Genomic DNA, 19,582 nt, shown 5'->3' on the forward strand with positions numbered 1-19,582 from the left:
GGAGAACTTCAGACCCGACCCGGGAGGGGAAGGGGCCGGGCCAGAATTGGAGAAGGGTTTGGGGGCCTGGGGACCCAAGGCCTGAAAGTAGGGGCAGGAGGAGGGTAGGCTTCCCTCCAGGGTTGTGGCTGGTGGTAGGGGGTGGCCAGTTTCACTTCTGAACTGCAGGCTGGCCCAGCCAAGAGAGCACACAGACAAGGTGGTTTTTATCACAGCTTCAGGACCACAAGTAAAACCAGCAGGGGGTTTGTAAGCAGAGAGGCAAGAGAGAGTAGATCAGAGGCCACACCAGCCAGCTGTCAGCTGAAATCAGCCCACGGATGTTTATTTTGCTCACAAGATATGAAAAAGTGTTTTTGAATTAATCGCCACTATTTTACTATTAAGGAGCCTGGTGGCACAGTGGTCAAGCTCTCGGCTGCTAACCGAAAGGTCAGTGGTTGGAACCTTCCCAGTGGCCCTGCAGGAGAAAAGACCTGGCGATCTGCTTCCATAAAGATTACAGCCTAGGCAACCCTATGGGACAGGTGTACTCTGTCACACAGGGTCGCTATGAGTCAGAATCGACTTGACAGCACATAACATTTTACCGTCGGAAGAGCTGACCTAAAAATCGAGATTTCTGGCCTCTCTTGAAAAATCAGGTCTGGCCACCCTGATCCCGCATGCCCACCGGGAAGCTGGGGCTGAGGAGAGGCTGCCCCATTTATATGAAGCAAGGCTTCCCATTTGCCACAGTCCACAGTGCTCCCTATTGTCACCCTCCCGGACCTTCTGACCAAATCACATTCCTCCCTGGCCCCTCAGGCCTCTGCACTTGCAGATCCTGGTGCTGTGAGGAGATGTTACCTGCTCCTTTCCTTCAGCCTCCACTTCCAGCCCAGGCCTGTGCCAGGAGGGAAGGGGCAGGTGGCTGGTGTTGATCAAGCCCCTAGAAATGGAAAGATCCCTCCAGACCCAACGAAGGGAAGTGGGGGACCCCTTTCTACCTTCCCATTTCTTTTTTCTCTTTCCATCTGCTGGCTTACCCTTCCACGGGTGCTCCCCATCCCCCAAGCCTGTGCAGTTTTCCCAGCATCTGTGACTAATGCAAACACATGTAGGCCCAAGCCCAGAAGCCCCTGGCTTAGCATGGCCCCACAGCCCTACCATCGGCTCAGTCCATGATAATTCCGGCTGAGCACCTTCACCAACCCCTGTGGCAGGGGAGCCGCCGCTGCAGCTGCCCAGAACCACCATGCACACATGATCCCCAGGATGCCCAGAGAACAGAGCAAGGGCAGCCCTGGGCCTGTACCAGACTCCGCTACAGAGGGTGCCCGAGAGTCCTTAGCCCCGCGAATAATAACAGCAGTAATAGTAGCAGTGGTCATCCCCAGCACCCACCCCAGGCAGTTTGCATCAGAACCCCTGGGATAGGTAGGGTCCAGGCATCAGCAGTTTTCCAGATGATTCTATTGGGCAGTTGGGTTGAGAACCAGAGTCCTCTTGAGAAAATTGCTGATGCAGGTAGGTAGGTGCTGCTAGGTGACCTCAGACAGTGTCTCACACCTTTCCTTCTTAAGGAAGGGGTGGGGTAGTGGTGGCTTAGTGGTGGGATTCTCACCTCCCATTTGGGCCTGTGTTCAGTTCCCGACCAATGCACCTCAAGCGTAGGCACTGCCTGGGCAGCACTCAGTTCAGCTGCGCAGCTTCGTGAGGAGAGCTGGGCTGGCGTCTCCCCCGCAGGGGAGGCAGCCTGAGCCACAGGGAACGGGGATGTTGCTGTGGTGTAACAGATAGGCCCTGAGCCCGCAGATCCCAGCTCAAGGCACTGGCAGAATCCAGGGTCAAAGGACTTCCCCCAAAGCCCTACAGTAGCTGTTTCCTCATCTGAAAAAAATGAAACAACCCCAGGTCATGGGGTTTCAGTAAGAAAGTCCCTACCCAGCCTGCTACCCTAGAACCCAGCCAGTGCCGGGGAGTCATGCCTGTTTTTCCGCCTGAAAGCACCTCCAGTCACTCTTGCATTCACTCATTCATGTGCTTCTTGCTATTGACGCATCGGCCCACAACTCATGGCGACCCCATGCACGTGGAACAAAACACTGCCTGGCCCTGCGCCATCCCTATGATCAGTTATGGATAGAACCATTGAGATCCATAGGGTTTTCAGTGGATGATTTTTGGAAGTAGATTGCCAGGCCTTTATTCCTGGTCTGTTTTAGTCTGGAAGCTCCACAGAAACCCATTCGGCATTCAAGTGACCTGCGAACCTCCACTAACAGACAGGTGGTGGCTGTGCATGAGGTGCATTGGGTATGAATTGAACCCAGATCTCCCGCATGGAGGGCAAAACTTCTGCCACTGAACCACCACTGTCTCATTTCTAAAGGACTTTAAAAAACCATACCCGTCACCATCGACTCAATCCTGACTCATAGGTACCGTATAGGACAGCGAAGAACTGCCCCACAGGGTTTCCAAGCAGACCGCCACATCTTTCTCCCAAAAAGCAGCTGGTGGGTTCAAACCACTGACCTTTTGGTTAGCAGCCAGGCACTTTAACCACTGCACCACTAGTGTTCCTTTTAAAGGCCTTACATGTATTTATTTACTCTTCATACTCTCATGCCCCTTAGGAGGTGGGTACTGTCATTTTGATAGCCATTCAATAGCTGCGGGCACTGAGCACAGAGAGGTGAAGCCACTTGCCTGAGGCTGCCCAGCAAGGAGGGCCAGGGTTGATCCTGGCAGCCTCAGTTCCCTGCCCCAATCTCCTCCCTCCCCTGGCTGTTCCCGCCTGCCACCTCTCAGAGTTCCTTCCAGAATTCCCTTCCTCCCTGAGCAGCCACGCTCTTCTCCTCGGCTTGCCTTTCCTCAACGTTCTGCCTCCAGAACAAAACCCCACGAAGCACCGTCTCTTGTCCTCCCGACAGCCCCCGCCCACTCACTCGCTCCCTCCTTTCTCTCTGCCTGCGCCTTCCACGCAGGGAGGGCGACAGCGCCAGCCAGGGAAGGGAGAGCGACGCGCGGGCTGGCATTCTGTCAAGGAATTAATTGAAAAATAAAATCATTAGATGGGAACTCCAGAAATGCAAAATGGTGGTTGGAGGCTGGGGGCGGTGGGGGGAAGGAGGGAGCAGGACTGGGGGGCTGTTGGGGGACGGCTGAGCTTTTTGTCAAGTTAATTTCTCGGGTATTGATGTTTGGTGACATTCACTTGTTGTTTATCTTCGGGTGCAGCTGTAATATGGAAAGAAAATGCACAGCTTGTTTCATTTATTTATTTTACACCTTTCCCTGGTTCTGCATTGTGTTTGTTTGGTGAAAACCCACTGAGGCTTTTGATGTCGGGGAAGTGGGATTTCAGCAGCTGTTCCCTGAAAGCAGGGTGCTTCCTGTGGAAGCAATGCTGGCAGGGGCGAAGGGTGCGGGGTGGCATTTGGTGGGAACTCGGGGCCCTGCGCCTCCTCCTGGGGGGCATTTGGGCCACTGACCTGGGTCCCCAGCATGGAGCTGAGCCAGATCTGCCAGGCCCACGAGAGCTGTAATGGCCTGTGAGTGCTGAGCCCTGAGGCACAGCCGCCCCTTGAGTTGGGTCCTATTTTTATCCCCATTGTACAAATGGGCAAGCCAAGGCCCAGAGAGCTAAAGTGACTTGCCCAGGGTCACTTAACTGGTATGTGGCAGGCTGGGCCCCGAGATTGTCTGACGTCCAAGGCCATGGAGAAGTCAGTCATTAACCCGCCATCCTTGCCCTTTGCCCCAGCACAAGTCAGAGGATACCTCTGAGCCTCTGTTTTCCAGCCTGCAAACTGGGCATGGCAATCATGCCCCTCTTGGCCTGGACAAACCAAATAATTTCATTCCTTTACCTAACAGCTGTTTATTGATCACCTCCTGTGTGCCGACTTTCATACAACAGTCCCAGCCCTCTTGGTGTTCACTGCCCTCGTGGCAAAGAGAGACATCAGATCAACAACTATTATATCGATGATGGAGTCTCTGGTGGTGCAAACAGTTAATGTGCTCAGCTGCTAACCTAAAGGTTGCAGGTTCAAGTCCACCCAGAGGTGCCTTGGAAGAAAGGCCTGGCAGTCTACTTCCCAAAACTCAGCCATTAAAAGTCCAGTGGAGCATAGTCCCACCCTGACACACATGGGATTGCCATGAGTCAGAACTGACTCCACAGCAACTGGTTTTAATACCTCATAGTCTTAAATGTTCCTGTGTAAAGTCTCATGAGCTTTGAAAAGCTGGGCAGTGGCAGAGTGGAGTAGCTCAGACTTTGTACTCAGATGGCACGTGGGTCCTGGATGTACAGCTCCCTAGCTGTGTGCTTTGAGCAAGTTACTTTGCTCCTCTGAGCCCTGTTTCCTCATCTTTAAGATGGCAATACCTCCCTCAGAGCCATGATAATTGACGTTCATTAAGTAAATGAACTTAAGTTTAAAATAGCTTTACTGTTAAGTGCATTTTATTCTAATTCTTCGAAAACTGGTAATCCATGTATATACCCATGGCCGTCAAGTCGATTCTGACTCATAGCCACCCTATAGGACAGAGTAGAGCTGCCCCATAGATGTTTCCAAGGAACACCTGGTGGATATGGACTGCCCGACCTTTTGGCTAGCAGGCACGCTCTTAACCACTGTGCCACCAGGGCTCCATCCATGTATAGTAGCCAGTAAAAACTAGTTTCCATGGAGTGGACTCTGACTCGTGGTGACCCCCCATGGGTCAGAGTAGAACTGTGCTCCATAGGGTTTTCAACGGTTGCCGCTACTGCTGGCCGCCCCTCGGTTGGATTCTGGTCTTGTTTGCACTGAGAGGGGTCCCTGGGGTGGCCAGCCCCAGCCCAGGAGAGTAGGGACCCGCTGGCCCAGGAGGCAGCTGCTGTCCCCACCCCATTGTTAGCAGCTGTAGGGGGTTGCCAATGACAGGCCTGTGGGCCCTATTTTGTGGCCCTTCTATTTCCCAGCTTCTATTACCTGCCCACAAATTCAATTTCCAGAGGCCATTGTGCACCTCCAGAGCCTGGCGATTATGAGGAAACAGAGAGCGGCAAGGGGGGGAGCAGGAAAAGAAGCCGACGTCTGAGCTGTGGGCCACAGCCCCAACGCGGCCCCGCTCCCTTTTCATGATTAACAATGATAGACACAGCTGCCAGGCCTTGAGGCTCCTGGGAAGGCGGACGGGCAGGCAGGCAGGCAGGCAAGCGGCTGCGTACCGGCTGCAAGTCTCCCACGCCTCCCTCCACCTTGCCATGGGGCAGCCCACATCCCTCTAAGCGCCATTCACTCATCCCGCATTCAGCAGATATGCAGTGAGTACCTACTGGGTGCCATGCAGTGTGCTAAGGTGGGGGGCTCAGAGTGACCCTGGGCACCACCCAATGGGAAGATGGAGGCATAGGGTAGTGGGGTGACTTCTTCCACCTGGAAGGCTTCCCAGAGGAGGCGTTGTTTGAGCCAGGAGAGGCGCAGGGACTTGGACAGTCTCTTCACAGCCACCTTTACAAGTCAGCCGTTATCTGTGAGTGGTTAGATTAGCAGAGGGACTGACAAAGCTGACAGGCCCAGAGCCCACCCCCATTCCCTTCCTGAGGGCCAGAGGGACCAGCCCCACCTTCCCCTGCCACCCTTTGTCTCCCTGGCATTCTCTGACCAGCACCAGAGACTTTCATGAACAGTGGAAAGATTATGGACTGTGGTGTGTCTTAAGTTTGGATCCTGGCTCTGCCACTTCCTAGCTGGGTATCCTTAGAGTTAGCCTCTTGGAGGCTCAGGTTCCTTACCTGTAAGAGTTAATAATACCTGCCTATGGGGTTGTTCAGAGGAACAGAGCCGTAGCACATAGTAGGTATTCAATCAATAGTGTTTGGGGCCCAGAAGGTGTGTATCTTTTGCTGAGCCATCATACACTCTCGTATTTCCATGTTTTTGCTCATGCTGGGGTTCTGAATCCCCTTCCCCGTTTCCTCATAGAGAACTCTTCTGCATTCCTCAAAGCCCAAGTCAAATAGCCCCTCCTTTCCAAAGCCACTTCTAATTGTTATTCCTTCCATGCCTCCCAGGCAGAACTGGATCCTCTCCATCCTCTGGAATCCCTGAGTACTACATTTATTCACCCTACATTTATTGTGCACCTACTGTGTACCAGTCACTTACTATGGGGTGTTAGAGTCTGCGGCTTCCATGCAAACAGGAACAGCGTTTACTTGTCTCCCCAGATGTTGCCCAGCGTGTGGCTCAGCCTCTCGGAAGCCTTCCAGGTCCCCCTAAGCTAGGCAGAGATTTGTTTAGGAGGCCATCCCCCCACCCCTCACTTTCTAAGCGGAACCATGTCCTCTGTGGGGGAAGGATGCCTAAAAGGGTGCCCAGGTGATGGCCGGGATGGAAGCAGGAGACTTTCGGGGGCTGAGAGGTGGCGCCCCCCAAGGTGAAGCTGAGACTAACCACCATCTTCCTGTCTCCCCCTCTTCTCTTGTGTCTGCTCTTCTCTTGCCTCCTTCCTTCTCCTCTCTCATCCTTCCTCCTTTGGATTTCTCCTCTCCTCCCGCCACTTCTCTTGCTTCCATTCTCTCCTCGTCTTTCCCCTGGCCTCTCCCTGACCCCCGTTATGCTCCTCTCTTGCTCTCCCTCCCCGCCCCCCGTCGTTTCTCCCTTCCTGCCTCCCAACCCTCTCGGCTGTTCTTTTCTCCTCTCTTGCCATCTGGGCTCCCACAGAGCCCCCAAAGAAAAAGCAGTCTGTGGTGTTGGATGAGATCCTGGAGCAGCTGGAAGACAGCGACAACGACAGCAAGTAGCAAACCCTTCAGCTGCGAGCTGGCACCGAGTGGGTATGTGGCTCTGGGGCCCTGGGGACTGGGGACAGCCGCTCTGGCTTCTGTGTTCCTGCCTGTGTGGGCAGGCGGTGGGAGCGAGGTAGGGCCATTTGCTTGGTGGGGCCAGTGTGGGGGCAGCAGGCGGCCCACCCTCTACTGGGCATCCTGGACACCAGACACCACATCCACTGATGCGTTCCACCAGATGCTGACCACGCGCCTGCTGGGTGCCAGCACTGGAGGACCAGAGAGGGCAGGGCATGGGGCAGCCACGTCCGGAGGCCCCTCAAGTCAGCACACAGGCTGGGAAGTGAACAAAAGCAAACCAGCACCTGCCACGAGCCGTTTGCTGCTCTCACATGGGTCCTTGCACTGGCTCCTCCCAGCCACCCTGAGCAGTAGACAGCGGCACCCCATCCTCCCGATAGGATGGTGAGGCACACAGGGGCTTCAGGACATGCTCCAGGTTGTACAGCCACACCCAGGCCAGCCACCTGGGTGGTCATTCCCCCTCACTTACTGTCCCCCAGCCACTCTGACCTTCCTTCCGGCTCATTCCTACCTCAGGGCCTTTGCACTTGCTGTTCCCTCTGCCTGGGATGCCCTTCCCCCACGTATTTCCTGACTCCTTTTTCTTTTTTTTTTTTTTTTTTTTACCTTCAGATGTCAGTTTAAATTCCACTTCTTCATGGAGAGGCATTTCCCTGCTTTCTCTAAAGTAGAACTCCCAGCTCCTCTCCCCGCCCAGCCCCAGCCACCCCCTTCCCAGTCTCGGAGCCCTGTCCCTTTCAGCCACAGCCATTAGTGTGGAGGACAGCCTGGGGTTTGAAAGAGTGTCTTGGTGACCTTGAACCGTATCCCTACCCCTGTGAAAATAAGTGCCTTCAACAGTTGGGAACTATTAAAGCTATTGTAGCGGGCATCATCTTTGTCCTCATTCTGGGCTGAAGTAACACATATAGGCACCTAGCGATGTGCCTGACCCAGAGGAGGTGCCCCACCGCTTGGAGAAGAGGGGCCGCGGGAAAGCATTTTACGAGAAATCCATCTGTCAAATGGGTGCGGGATGAATCGGGGGACACTGAGCCTTTGAGCCAGGGCATCAGGGAGATTGGTGGTCAGCATTGTCACTAGGGTGCTGGGTCACCAGGAAGCTTTCCGGAAGGAGAGGCGATAAGGGTTGGGATGAGTTTGCAGTGGTGACGGGACATCAGAGGTCCCAGACAACCTGGAGACCTAACAGAGAAATTCCAGAAATGAGCCAAGGCGGGAGTGGCTGGGCAAGGAGCACTGCTTGGGGTCTGGATGCGCTTCCAGGGCCGCAAGGCTCCGGATCCGTTTGGAGACTGGTGTGTTGGGGTGGAGACAGGTTCATCGGTTTCTCAGGGGGGTCTGTGACCCCTATATGGTTAGGAACCCCCACCAGCAGAGAGCCAGGAGGGGACCGGAATGGTGCTGGACTAGAGCCAGCACCCAGAGGAGAAGGGTGCTGCAAGAGGCCAGAGGGAGCCTCCAGGCCTGCAGGAGTGGCCACAGGGCCTGCGGTGTGGGGATCGGAGAGCAGAATGCACGGGCCCTGACTGAGAACACCACCCACTGCCTGTGTGACCAGCAGCAAAGGTCTCAATGTCTCTGAGCCTCAGTTTTCACATCTTTAAAATGGGTAGAAGAAGAACACCTACCTCATAGTTGTTTTTTTTTAAGGATTAAATGTAAGATCATGCATGGAAAGCACTTAGCAGATTGCTTGATGCCTAGTGAACGCTGCGTACATGGTAGCTGTGATGACTTTATTATATTTGGTGGGGATGATGATGGTGGTGATGCGGCAACAAAGAGGAGGGCTCGTGGGCCAGCCCCAGTGAGTGCTCACAGAAGTCAGAGCAGGCTGCTGGCTACACTCTGGAGACGCAGGGCAGGGCTGAGAGTTGCCAGGAGGTGGGTCATAGAGGACAGGAGGCTGTGTATCTAGAAGGCAGCCTGGAAGTGGTGCCCCTCAGCCCACCAGCCCCAGAGCTGGCAGACTGCCCCCCCACCCCCACACCAGCTGGCCGTGACTCCGGAGAACCTGCAGGCAAAAGCGATGTGAAGGTGAATCATCTACCTAGTCATTCCTTGTGCCGAGCCAAGCCCAAGATGGGCCCGGCGGTCACTGAGGTGCACAGTGGAGAGTAACGGCAGCCTTTCCCCGGGAGCCGCGGCCCTCGTGGTGCTGTGTGTTCTTAGCCCTGTTGACCCCGGGGTCACCTCCGTGCAGAATTGTCTTTTCTGAAAGCCAAGACCAGAGGCTGCAGGTCAGTGCTTGGAGGCTGGTGCACAGACACTCGCAGGTTAAAGGCAGGTCAGCAAAGGCCAGCAGCCGAGCGGTGATCCCTGGGTGTGAAGTGGAGGCCGGGGCGAGGCCAGGGCCAGGCCGGGAAGGCCTGAGCGGGTGTCCTCAGTCAGGTTTGCGTACTGCAGTCGGCTGGGGCCAGGTCGAGCTCAGGGTCAGTGTATGCACCCTGGACTCTGGTGGGTGCCAGGCATCTGCTCACATCGTTGAGGGGGGCGGGTGTGTGGAGAACAGCCCCCACCACTCCACGAAGTGTAGGGGAAGGGCACAGGCTGCAAATCAGGGCCTCTACGTCATTCATTCACTCATTCATTTGTTCATTCAACAAACACTTCCTAGGTGGCCCCTGTGCTCTAGGAGCCTGCTGGATGCCGGGGATCCCCAGCAGGCACACGTGCCACCTGACATGCCGACCTCCCTGTGGGTGTCATCTGTGGATCGATAGAAGGGTCTAGAAGACCCTGCATCTTACAGAGGACAGCTCTCAGCGGCCTTTGCCCGTGTGTTTCTCCTCCCTTTCTTTTCCTGGTCCTCTTGTCTGTTTTCTTTTGTGGCCAGGCCATTTCTGCAGCGCCTGTCTGTGCTCGGCAGCATCGAGGAAGGGATTAGTGCCAGCCGAGCATGCAGGCTTTGGTGAACAGAGCCGAGTTTGGTTTCAACATCTAATTCAATTTGTTCTGCCGAGATTGAAATAAGAAATGGTTGCCAGTCAGACGTTCAAAGGCAGCCAGGGACAGGGAAGGGAGAGTGAGCGCCTGCTGAAATATAAATTTTAATGAAAATGACTTTAACCCTTTGGTACACCCTGTGGAAATGGGACACGCCCTCCCATCCAAGGAAAATCCTCTTGGGTTACGAGCATCTTACACCTCCTTCTCTTTGGCCAAGGGTCAGTAATCATACGTGATCAATTTTTTCAGCAGTATCAATAATAAAAGATTAATAGACTACATGATTAATAATAATGTATTCACCCATATTGTCTCAGCCATTGAAATAGGCACCTTCCCATCAATTCCTTTTCCAAACCTCAGACAAGGCTCGGCTCCCTGTCTGATGCTCTCATGATACCTGAGCCCCACCTTAGCACCTTTCCCAGCTGTGATTCAGGGTCTGTGTCGTTCTGAGTGTCTCTCCTCTCCCTAGACGGGAAGTGCCAGAAAGGCAGGGCCCAGGCCTGTTTGGAGCACACCACGTCCCCCGGGCCTGGCAGATAGTAGATTGTTGTTGTTAGGTGCCATTGAGTCAGTTCTGACTCATAGCAACCCCATGTGGCAGACTAGAATTAACCCATAGGGTTTTCCAGGCTATAATCTTTATGGAAGCAGACTGCCAGGTCTTTCTCCCGTGGAGCCACTGGGTGTATTCGAAGTGCCAACCTTTTGGTTAGCTGAGCATTTAACCGTTTGCACCACCAGGGCTCCTCAGGTCTAAGATAGCGAGCCTTTTTTTGGGTTAGGAATTGAATGAAAGCACCAGATTTTGGACACTTTATATTTTTAAATTATGTAAGTAATACATGCTAATTGTAAGGATAAATAAATAAATAAAGGAGCCCTGGTTGCGCAGTGGTTAAGCCCCTTTACATAAAAAAGTTTCCAGCCCGTGATCTAAACCCAGCCCCCTAATGGTCCAGAGCACAAAGCCAGCCCCAGAGAAGGTGAGTGGTTTGGGAGGTCACACCACGGCAGAGCGGGAGCCAGCCTCCCTGGGTTTGAATCCGGCTCTGCCATTGCCCCACAGCATGGTCTTGAGCAAGCTCCTTGACCTCGCTGTGCCTCAGTGTCCTCTGCAAACCGAGAACAATCATCGTCTCAGCCATTGGGCTGTTGTGAGGATTAAAGGAGTAAAGATTTATTTTGCCGTAAGGTGTAAAGGGCTTACGTGAGCACTGCACAAGTGTTCGCTGTTACCAGCCCATCTCCCACAGCAAGGCAGTGTCCCCGACACCCCGCCAGGCTCTCCCCAGCACCCGCCACCCAGGAGGCACGAGTGTTCCTCGGCCTTCTGGTTCATTGGCTAAATCAAAGGGGCCCTGCAATCTAATTATAGCATCGCCAGAAGCCAGGACTGCGTCCCCTCCAGCTTCCCTTAATAAACCCCACTTCCCCTTAATTGCATCTTTCATGAAAACGATCCACTGGGCCCCATCCTTGGGCTCAGGCCAACAGCAGACATTTTGTTGTTGCACAGATTTCCGATGGCAGCTGCTCCCGCCTTCCCTGGGAACTGTCAGGAGCCCTCCCTTTTTCTGGTCCCCAAAAAGATCCCCGGTGGTAATATCCCTGCTACCTCATATGTCTGCATGCCCCCCTGTGGTTTACAGAACACACTTGCAGTTGGGAGTGAGTCACAAGGCCGGGACTATCAACCCATTGTGCAGGTGAGGAAACTGAGGCTCAGGGAGGAGACGTGACGAGCTCTTGGCTGATATTCCGGGAAGGTGCCGAGAGAAGACAGGCCCCTTTCTCTCCTAGGCCTCTGCACTGGCCACAGCCTCACAGGCAAAGACCAGCCTCTCCTTCCCCCTTTGGCTTTCCGGAGGGAGGGAGAAAGGAAGGACCATTAATGGTTGTCAGATTCATTCCCCAGACGTCCTAGGAGGTGGGGCTGAATAGGTCCCTGGGTAGTGCAGAAGGTTAAGCGCTTGGCTACTGACCAAAACATTGGTGGTTCGAAACCACCCAGAGGCTCCTTGGAAGAAAGTCCTGGGAGTCTTCTTCCAGTAAATCAGCCACTGAAAACCCTGTGGAGCACAGTTCTACTCTGTAATACACGGGGTTGCCATGAGCTAGAATTTACTCAATGGCAACTGGTAGACCCCTGGACAACGCCCCCCCTCCCTCCTTCTTGGGCTCAGCTGCCCAACTTCACATTTTAAGCATTCCACTGCAACAGGTGCAAGTTGGGAACTTCGAGATATCTCATGGCCCCTGAAACACAAGCCACAACCTGGTCCACAGCCAGAGAGCAGCAGCCTGCCCACAGCCAGGGGACAGCTAGCTGTGTGGGCCCCCCACAGAGATGACTTATAAGTTAGGGTATGTTTTGGCCCCTGTGACAGACCCACAGCATCAGTGACTCAAACTAGATGGAGGAGGATTTCTCCCGTGACAGTCGGAAGGTCAGCAGGCCCGGGCTGCAATGGGCCCCTCTGCACTGTTGCTCTGCCATGCCTCCACACTGTCTCCTCCACGTGACCCAGGTGGCTCCCCACTGTGCCAAACCCAGCCAGCAGGAAGGGGAAAGGAGTGGGCCGCCCACCCTTTAAGGACGCAGCCGGCAGTTCTCGCCATCGGTTCTGCACACACCCCTTTGCCAGCTTGTGGTCACATGGTTGCGCCTCACTACAGGAGATGCTGGGAACCAGCATCTGTCCTGGGAGGTTGTGTGTCCCTCGAAGTCATGAGGGCCCCTTTCTGCAGGAAGCAGAGAGCAGGTGTTGGGAAGCAGTAGCAGCCTCAGCCACACATGTAGACCTGCCTCAGCCTGGGCCCATCCCAGAGCTTGTTCAAGGTCAACTGGACTGTGTCGTTGGTTTCCACCATTTGAACTGACTTATCCTACATAAGATGCAGCACCATTATAAAGGGCCCAAAATCTGGTGCTTTCTTCCAGTTCCTAACCCCCAGAAGTTTAAAGCCCACTGTCTTAGACCCAAGGAGCCCTGGTGGTGTAAACAGTTAAGCACTCAGCTGCTAACTGTAAGGTCAGAGGTTTGAGCCCACCAGCCACTCCTCAGGAGAAATGATCGAACAGTCTGCTTCTGTAAAGACTTACAGCCTTGGAAACCCTATAGGGCAGTTCTCCTCTGTCCTTTAGGGCCACTATGAGTCGGAATTGACTTGTCAGCACACAACATCTTAGACCCAAGCGCTAGTTGACCACGAAAGCCCCCCCAAAAAGGTATGGGTCTTGTTCCACAAAATGCTCGTTTCTCTGTATGTCACGGTGAGGGGGCGGTGTATAGTAACGGCCTCAAGTTCACCCATGTGTGATTCGGCCAAGTGTAGCCCAGGTGTTCTCACACAGAGCTGTTTTCCCTATAGCCCTTTCTTTTCCTGGGATCTTCAGAAGGGCTTCCACTGATAGGGCAGTGCATGAGTGGCCTGTTGCTGCTGTAACAAAGTTTACAAACAGGCAGGCTGAAAACTACAAACATTTGTTCTCTCACCATCTGGAGGCCAGAAATCTGAGCTCAGTGTGTCAGCAGTGCCTTGCTCCCTCTGAAGGCTCTAGGGGAGAGCCTGTCCTTGTTTCTTCTAGGCATCCCTTGGCTTAAAAGCAAAAAACCAGACCAGTTGCTGTGGAGTCAATTCCAGCTCATGGCTACCCCATGTGTCAGAGTAGAACTGCTCTGTAGGGTTTTCAGGGCTGTGACCTTGTGAAAGCAGATCACCAGGCCTTTCTTCCAAAGCACCTCTGGGTAGGTTCTAACCTACCTTTCAGTTAGTTGCGCACCACCCGGGGACTCCATAACTTGAGGCTGCGTATATCCAATCTGTGTCTCCGTCTTCCCATGGCCTTCTCTGTCTCTCAAATCTTCCTCTGACAAGGACTCTTGTCATTGGATTTAAGGCTCCCAGATAATCCAGGATGATCTTATCTCAACCTTAACTTAATTACATCTGCAAAGACCCTTCTTCCAAATAAGGTCACATTCACAGGTTCTGGGTAGACATATCTTTTGGGGGCCACCGTTCAACCCACTCCAGGCTGTCTGAGCCACTTTCCTTGCTCATTGAGCATTTTGTGAGCAGCTTCTGTTTGCCAGCCCTGAGCTGGTGGCTGGGAACTCAGCGGTCAACAAGACAGAGATGGCCCTGCCCTCATGTAGTTCACCATCTGTCTGGGGAGATGGCCAAATAACTCAGTAATTATGGTGCAAAGAGAAAAGTGGGGAAAGTGCTGTTGTCTGTGGGAGCCCAGGGGAAGGGCGGAGAGAGCTTCCCGGGGAAGTAGCATCTTAACTGAGTCCTGATGGGTGACTCAAGGCCACATTGAGGGTTTATCAGATTCTTTGCCGTGAACATAGACTATACCACTTGTTAAACAGTCATGGGAACATTTATAAAAAAGAATACCATATATAAGGCCACCAAAGAACACCTATGTAAGTTCCAAAAAGTGGAAATAATATTGACCATATACTGTGACTACAATGCAATAAAAGTAGAAATTTATATCAAAAAATAGAAGGAAGAACAGCTCCTAGAAATTAAAATATTCCTCTCAAACAATTTGAGTCAAAAAAATAAGCGCTAAAATTGCAGAATATTTTGAAATTAGCAGTGATAGAAACACAGCATTATCAGAACCCATGATTTTGCTAACAGCTGAAGCTGTGCCTAGAAGGAGATTCATAGCCTTAAAAAATCTACATAAACACCAAGTTCTAACAGTTCTCTGTATATTAGTTATGTATAGCCATAATAATGCTGCTTAACAAACAATCACAAAACCCAGTGGCTTAAAGCAGTAAGTACTTACTTAGCTCATGAGACTGTACGTCAATGGGTTGTTTAATGCCTCTTTCCCACGTGGCTCAGGGCTGGCTGGCTATGGACTTGTCTGGCCTGGACTCAGCTGGGCTGACTCAGTGCTATCTCATCCTCCAACTGACCAGCCCAGTCATATTCTTATAGTGAAAGCAGAGGAGCAAGAACAGAAGAGCTTTTTTTAAGCCTCTTGTGTCAAGTTTAAGGAGCCCTGGTGATGCAGTGGTTGGACGCTTGGCTACTAACCAAAAGGCCGGTGGTTTGAACGCACCAGCTGTTCCACAGGAGGAAGAAGTGGCAGTCTGCTTCCGTAAAGATTACAGCCTTGGAAGCCTTATGGGGCAGCTCTACTCTGTTCTAGAGGGTCACTATGAGTTGGAACCAAAGGCAAAGGGGTTAAAGGGTATGTCAAGTTTGCTTCTGTCCCATTGGCCAAAGTAAGTCACATGACAAAAATAAAAGTGGGAATGGAAGAGGACTACCAGAAGGTGTGGACGTGGGAGTGGGAGGGGAGTGAAAACTTGGGGGCATGAATGCCAACACCCTCCCATATACCTCTTAAATATATCTTGCCTCCATCCCCCTTGGGCTCCAGCCCCATCTGTTGCCTAGATTCCTGGGGGCAGCCTCCCTCTCCCCTTTGCCTCACCCCTTTCACCTGGCTACCACCTTCAGGTATGGCACCACTTCCTTTGAGCAGTCTTCCTTTGAGCTAGCCCCCATCATGACTCAGGTGCCCTCCCTCTGGGCCTCTGCCCATTTGCTACCATGACAGCACTGTCCTCAGAGTACTGTAGGATCTGTCCACTCTATCACCAGCTGTAAGCCCTTGAGAGCAGGGACTGTGTCTTGTCCACAGCCATGTCCACGAGCAGGAAGCACCCACCAAGTCTGTGCTGGAGTCCAGGTGGCCCCAAGTCTGGCCTCTCGAGAAACAAGACGTTCAGAGACTCTCCACAGCCAAAACCAAACCAGTTGCCGTCACATCGATTCCGACTCCTGGTGACCCTATGTGTGTCAGAGTAGAACTGTGCCCCATAGGGTTTTCAGTGGCTGTGACCTTTCAGAAACAGATTTCCAGGACTTTCTTTCAAGGCACCTCCGGGTAAGTTCAAACCGCCCACGTTTTGGTTAGCAGCCAAGTGCATTAACGGTTTGCACCACCCAGGGACTCCTTTCTGTGGCCACGCAGGTGGGTTCAGCCTCAGCTTGTCTTCTCGCTTCACCCTCTGGGAGCATCCCACGCTGCCAAGGGACCCAGATGGCTTTCATCAGGCCCCCGGGTGAGAGCGGACCATCGAGTTAATCCCCTCCTTCCGAAGGTTCTATGCTCTTTGACCTTAGCACTCTGGTCCACCCTGCTTGATTATCACAGCCAGGTGGGGCCCCCACATGATCCAGAGGTCACTGGCAGATTCCCTCCAGCTGGGCGGCTTCCGGGCCCAACCATCCTCAGGAAGGTGAGCCAAAGCCAGCCCAGCGGCTCAGGCCAACCCCTCCCCTCCCTGCCAGGTGGGCCGCCAGCCAGGAGGGAGCCCAGCCCGTAAATGCTTCAGACCCCCCAGTTTAGAAGGTGTCACGGGCTCTCAACAGCTCCTCCTGCTCATTCCAGCCCCTGGGACTTCTACCGTTCAAACCCTGAGCTCTCAGGTAAACGGTGCAATTTAGAACTCTGAGGTTTGGCTGTAGCCTCATTTCTCTGCATTCTGGTTCCTCTCCAATTCCCTAGGCTTCACTGGCCTCGCTTTGGAGCCCTAAATCAGGGACAAGCCTTGCTTCACAATCCAGCTGGCTCAGGCGGCCTCATTTCTGGGGGGCAGAGTGAAAAGCCAGCTCTGTCGTGTTCCTGCTCAGAAGCCCGGTATTAACTTTGTAGCGTCTTTTAAGCAGTCCCAATTCTTCCGTCCCTTGTCTAGTCCGTTGGGTAGGTGATCTACTTAGAAGAGTGTATACGTATCTATTCCCTTCCCCCCAACCCACTCAGTAAAGCAGTTTTTTAAATGGCGGTGGGGGGGCAGTTGTTTTGTGCCATGAATCGGTTCCAAGTCATGGCTAAACGTTTGTACTTTCTCTGAATTGACTACGAACTGTCAAGTGTGTACTTTGATTGCATCTTACTGTATAGTCTTAGCTTCTGGGACAAAAGCCACTGGATCCTCAGGATGAGGTTCCTTCTGAAAAACTGAACCCCTAGGGGTGAGAGATTAAGCTCGTCCTTTAACCCCAGGAATTAACCCAGCCTAGGTTCTGCTTGGAGGTCCCCCAGGTGGTGTTAACAATTACTGCGTTCAGCTGCTAACTGAGAGTTTAGAGGTTTGAGCCCACCCAGAGAAGCGTTGGAAGGAAGGCCTGGCAAACAACTTCTGGACAAATGAGCCATTGAAAACCCTAAAAGTCAACTCATTGGCAGTGGTTACTGGTTAGCTCCTGCTGCCCACTCCTCCGGCCAGCCTGGGGCAGGTCGCGGATTGCCGCATTTGCAGACAGGGAGAATAAGTCCCTTCCCTCCCAGCAGTGTCAGGGGTGTGTTGATTACCTGGCTCAGGGCAAGCACATCAGCCATCTGTTCCGTGGAATTTTCCTAAATATTGTGGTGTGCAGGCACAGGGTGATGGGTGGTGAGCCAGTGTACAGCTCTGACCCTCAGGAAGCTCATTCCCAAACATCCAGAAAGAAATTACAGACCGTGCCGGGGGAGCGAAGCACCCCTGAGAGAATCATGGTGGGGCCTGATTCAGTGATGTGCTGGAAGGCTTCTCAGAGGAGGTGGCCTTCCAGCTGAAGGTGACTAGGAGGTGGTAGCCAAGCCAAGGGGAAGAGGAGACTTAGGCAGGAGAAATGAAGGACCTGTGCAAAGGTGGAGCAGTGGAACCTGGTGCTGCTGGCCTCGCTCCCGCCCCATCCGCCGCCACTCCTCACCTCCCCTCACCCACCGTCCCAGGCTGGGAAGCCCTGCTGGTCCCTCCAGAGACGAGCACTGTCAGCCAGCGGGTGCTGGCGTCAGGGCTGCACAGCCCCCACTCCTCGGAGTGGCTCCTCCGTGGCTGCAGTCACGTGGCGGCTGACTGAGGTTTCAGATGTATCCACTCATGAATATCAATCAGGCCTGGTAATTCACAGTAAGTGGGATCCAGATTGACTAATAAGCAAGGCTTTCACCCCAAACCAGGCCTGGGGAAGGAGAGTGGCAGGCAGGTGTGAGAGCGATGTGACCAGAATTGGAAAAGCTGGTGGCAGAGCTGCGACGGCAAGGTGGTGGCAAGCCCCTCACCTAAGGGGCTGCTTGGGGCGAGGTCCTCTGACAGGGAGCCAGGAGCAGGCTTTGAGCCCCTGGCCACTGCAGTCTTGACCCTGCAGCCTGAGGAGGGGGCTGAGGACATGCCAAAGTCAAAGTTGCAGAAAGAGGCAGCTGCCTGACCCAGCTGGGGCTGGGGGAAGGGGATACGGCCTTTTGGCTGACATCCGTGTGGGAACTTAGCAGAGGTGACTGAGAGCCGTTCATTTCTCTGTCTGGGGCCTCCTGACCATGGTTGTGGATTCAAGCGGTGATCCCAAGAGGCAAGGGTCGCCTGGTACAGACTGCTCCAGGAGGACCATGAGCTCATCCCTGAGCAAGGAAGGCGTGGCCTTGGAGAGCGCGCCCTTAGAGTTGTGAGCCAGTGCAGCACAGGCCTGCTCTGAGCACCTCCATTAGTGATGCTCCCTCATCCTCACCCCGACCGAGGGTGCCGGGAAACCTGGGCTAAGGGAAACCCAGTCACCAACCGTGTCATTTCATCACCCTCTACGTAAATTATTAGCTCATTTCACCATTACCGCCACCCTGCGGAGTAGACACTATTGTTCTCCCCTTTTCCAGATGTGGAAATGGGGGCAAGACACAGAAGTGAAGTGACATGCCCAGGACCACAGATCGCACAGAGCCAGGATTTCAGCTCAGGCCTGGTTCGAGAGCCCAGGCTCTTAACCACAATGCACCATGACCCCAGTGTGGCCTGTCGCATGCCCATTCACGGAAGCAAGTGGCTCCCAGCAGGCACATCCTCTTCTGCATCATTTGGCCCCGAAAGCCCCCAGCACCGTGAGTGCCGGACCCTCTCCACCCCCTTGAACCAGTAAAAACCAATTATTGTGGAGTTAACTCGGACGCACGGCAACCCTGTGTGTATCAGAGTAGAACTGCGCTCCACAGGTTTTCAGTGGTTGATTTTTATACTTCCCTGCGTGGTGGTAACAGTGAAATGAGCTAATTATTCACATAAAGGACTTAGGTCAGTGCTCACGAAATGACCATCATCCAAAGGACTGGGCCTGCACGGGTTCTAGCAGTGAGACGGAACACCGTCCACCCAAGGGGATCTCACAAGGTGAGGGAAATGCTACTTGCAGGTTAGCCTTCCTTCTGAGGCGCCTCTAGGTGAACTCGAACCTCCAACCTCTCACTTAGCAGCCTGACTAAGTAAAAGCAGCAGTTAACTGTGTGCAGCACCCAGGGAGCCCATCAGGACATGAGCTGCAGCAGCACTCAGCATCTTCTCTGAGTTTGTGCAAACAGGCGCCAGGCTCTACATTCTGGAAGCCATGACATGCGGAAAGGAGAAAGGCTTGATTTGTGAGCTAGCAGGATATGGGGCAATATTCTCTTTCCCAGCACAATGACAAATGCTAAAAGGGCATTTCAGGGAGTGGCCGAGCTCCAGCCAGGCTCCTTCTGCCATTGGTAGAAGGCGAAAGGGTGGCCCAGGGCCCAATGCATCGGGTTCAAGCCCAGCTCTACCCCATTGGATTCAGGGATCCTTGGTCTGAAATGGGGAGAAGGGGCGTCCAGGTATTTGTTAACTATGCAGTAAGAGTCCCCCAAGTGCCAAACCCTGTTCTAGATGCTGGGGACAGAGTGGTAAAGAAAAGACATAAGGTCCTTGCCCCCTGAAGTTCCCCAAGTGG

General features: G+C 53.4%; 1 protein-coding gene across 1 annotated transcript in view; it reads left to right on the plus strand.

Moving 5' to 3' along the window:
* RBM19 (RNA binding motif protein 19) overlaps positions 1-17,707 on the plus strand; it is a 149,188-nt gene extending 131,481 nt beyond the window's left edge. The window contains 7 exon segments of the mRNA XM_012556310.2: positions 6,711-6,908; positions 8,856-8,979; positions 15,314-15,371; positions 15,831-15,921; positions 16,014-16,098; positions 16,251-16,288; positions 17,580-17,707. Of these exon segments, the coding sequence (XP_012411764.2) occupies positions 6,711-6,908; positions 8,856-8,979; positions 15,314-15,371; positions 15,831-15,921; positions 16,014-16,098; positions 16,251-16,288; positions 17,580-17,707 (722 nt within the window).
* Positions 17,708-19,582: the final 1,875 nt, after the last annotated feature.

The sequence above is a fragment of the Trichechus manatus genome, unplaced genomic scaffold (genome assembly GCF_000243295.1).
Source record: "Trichechus manatus latirostris isolate Lorelei unplaced genomic scaffold, TriManLat1.0 scaffold00061, whole genome shotgun sequence".
NCBI classification, from domain to species: domain Eukaryota; kingdom Metazoa; phylum Chordata; class Mammalia; order Sirenia; family Trichechidae; genus Trichechus; species Trichechus manatus.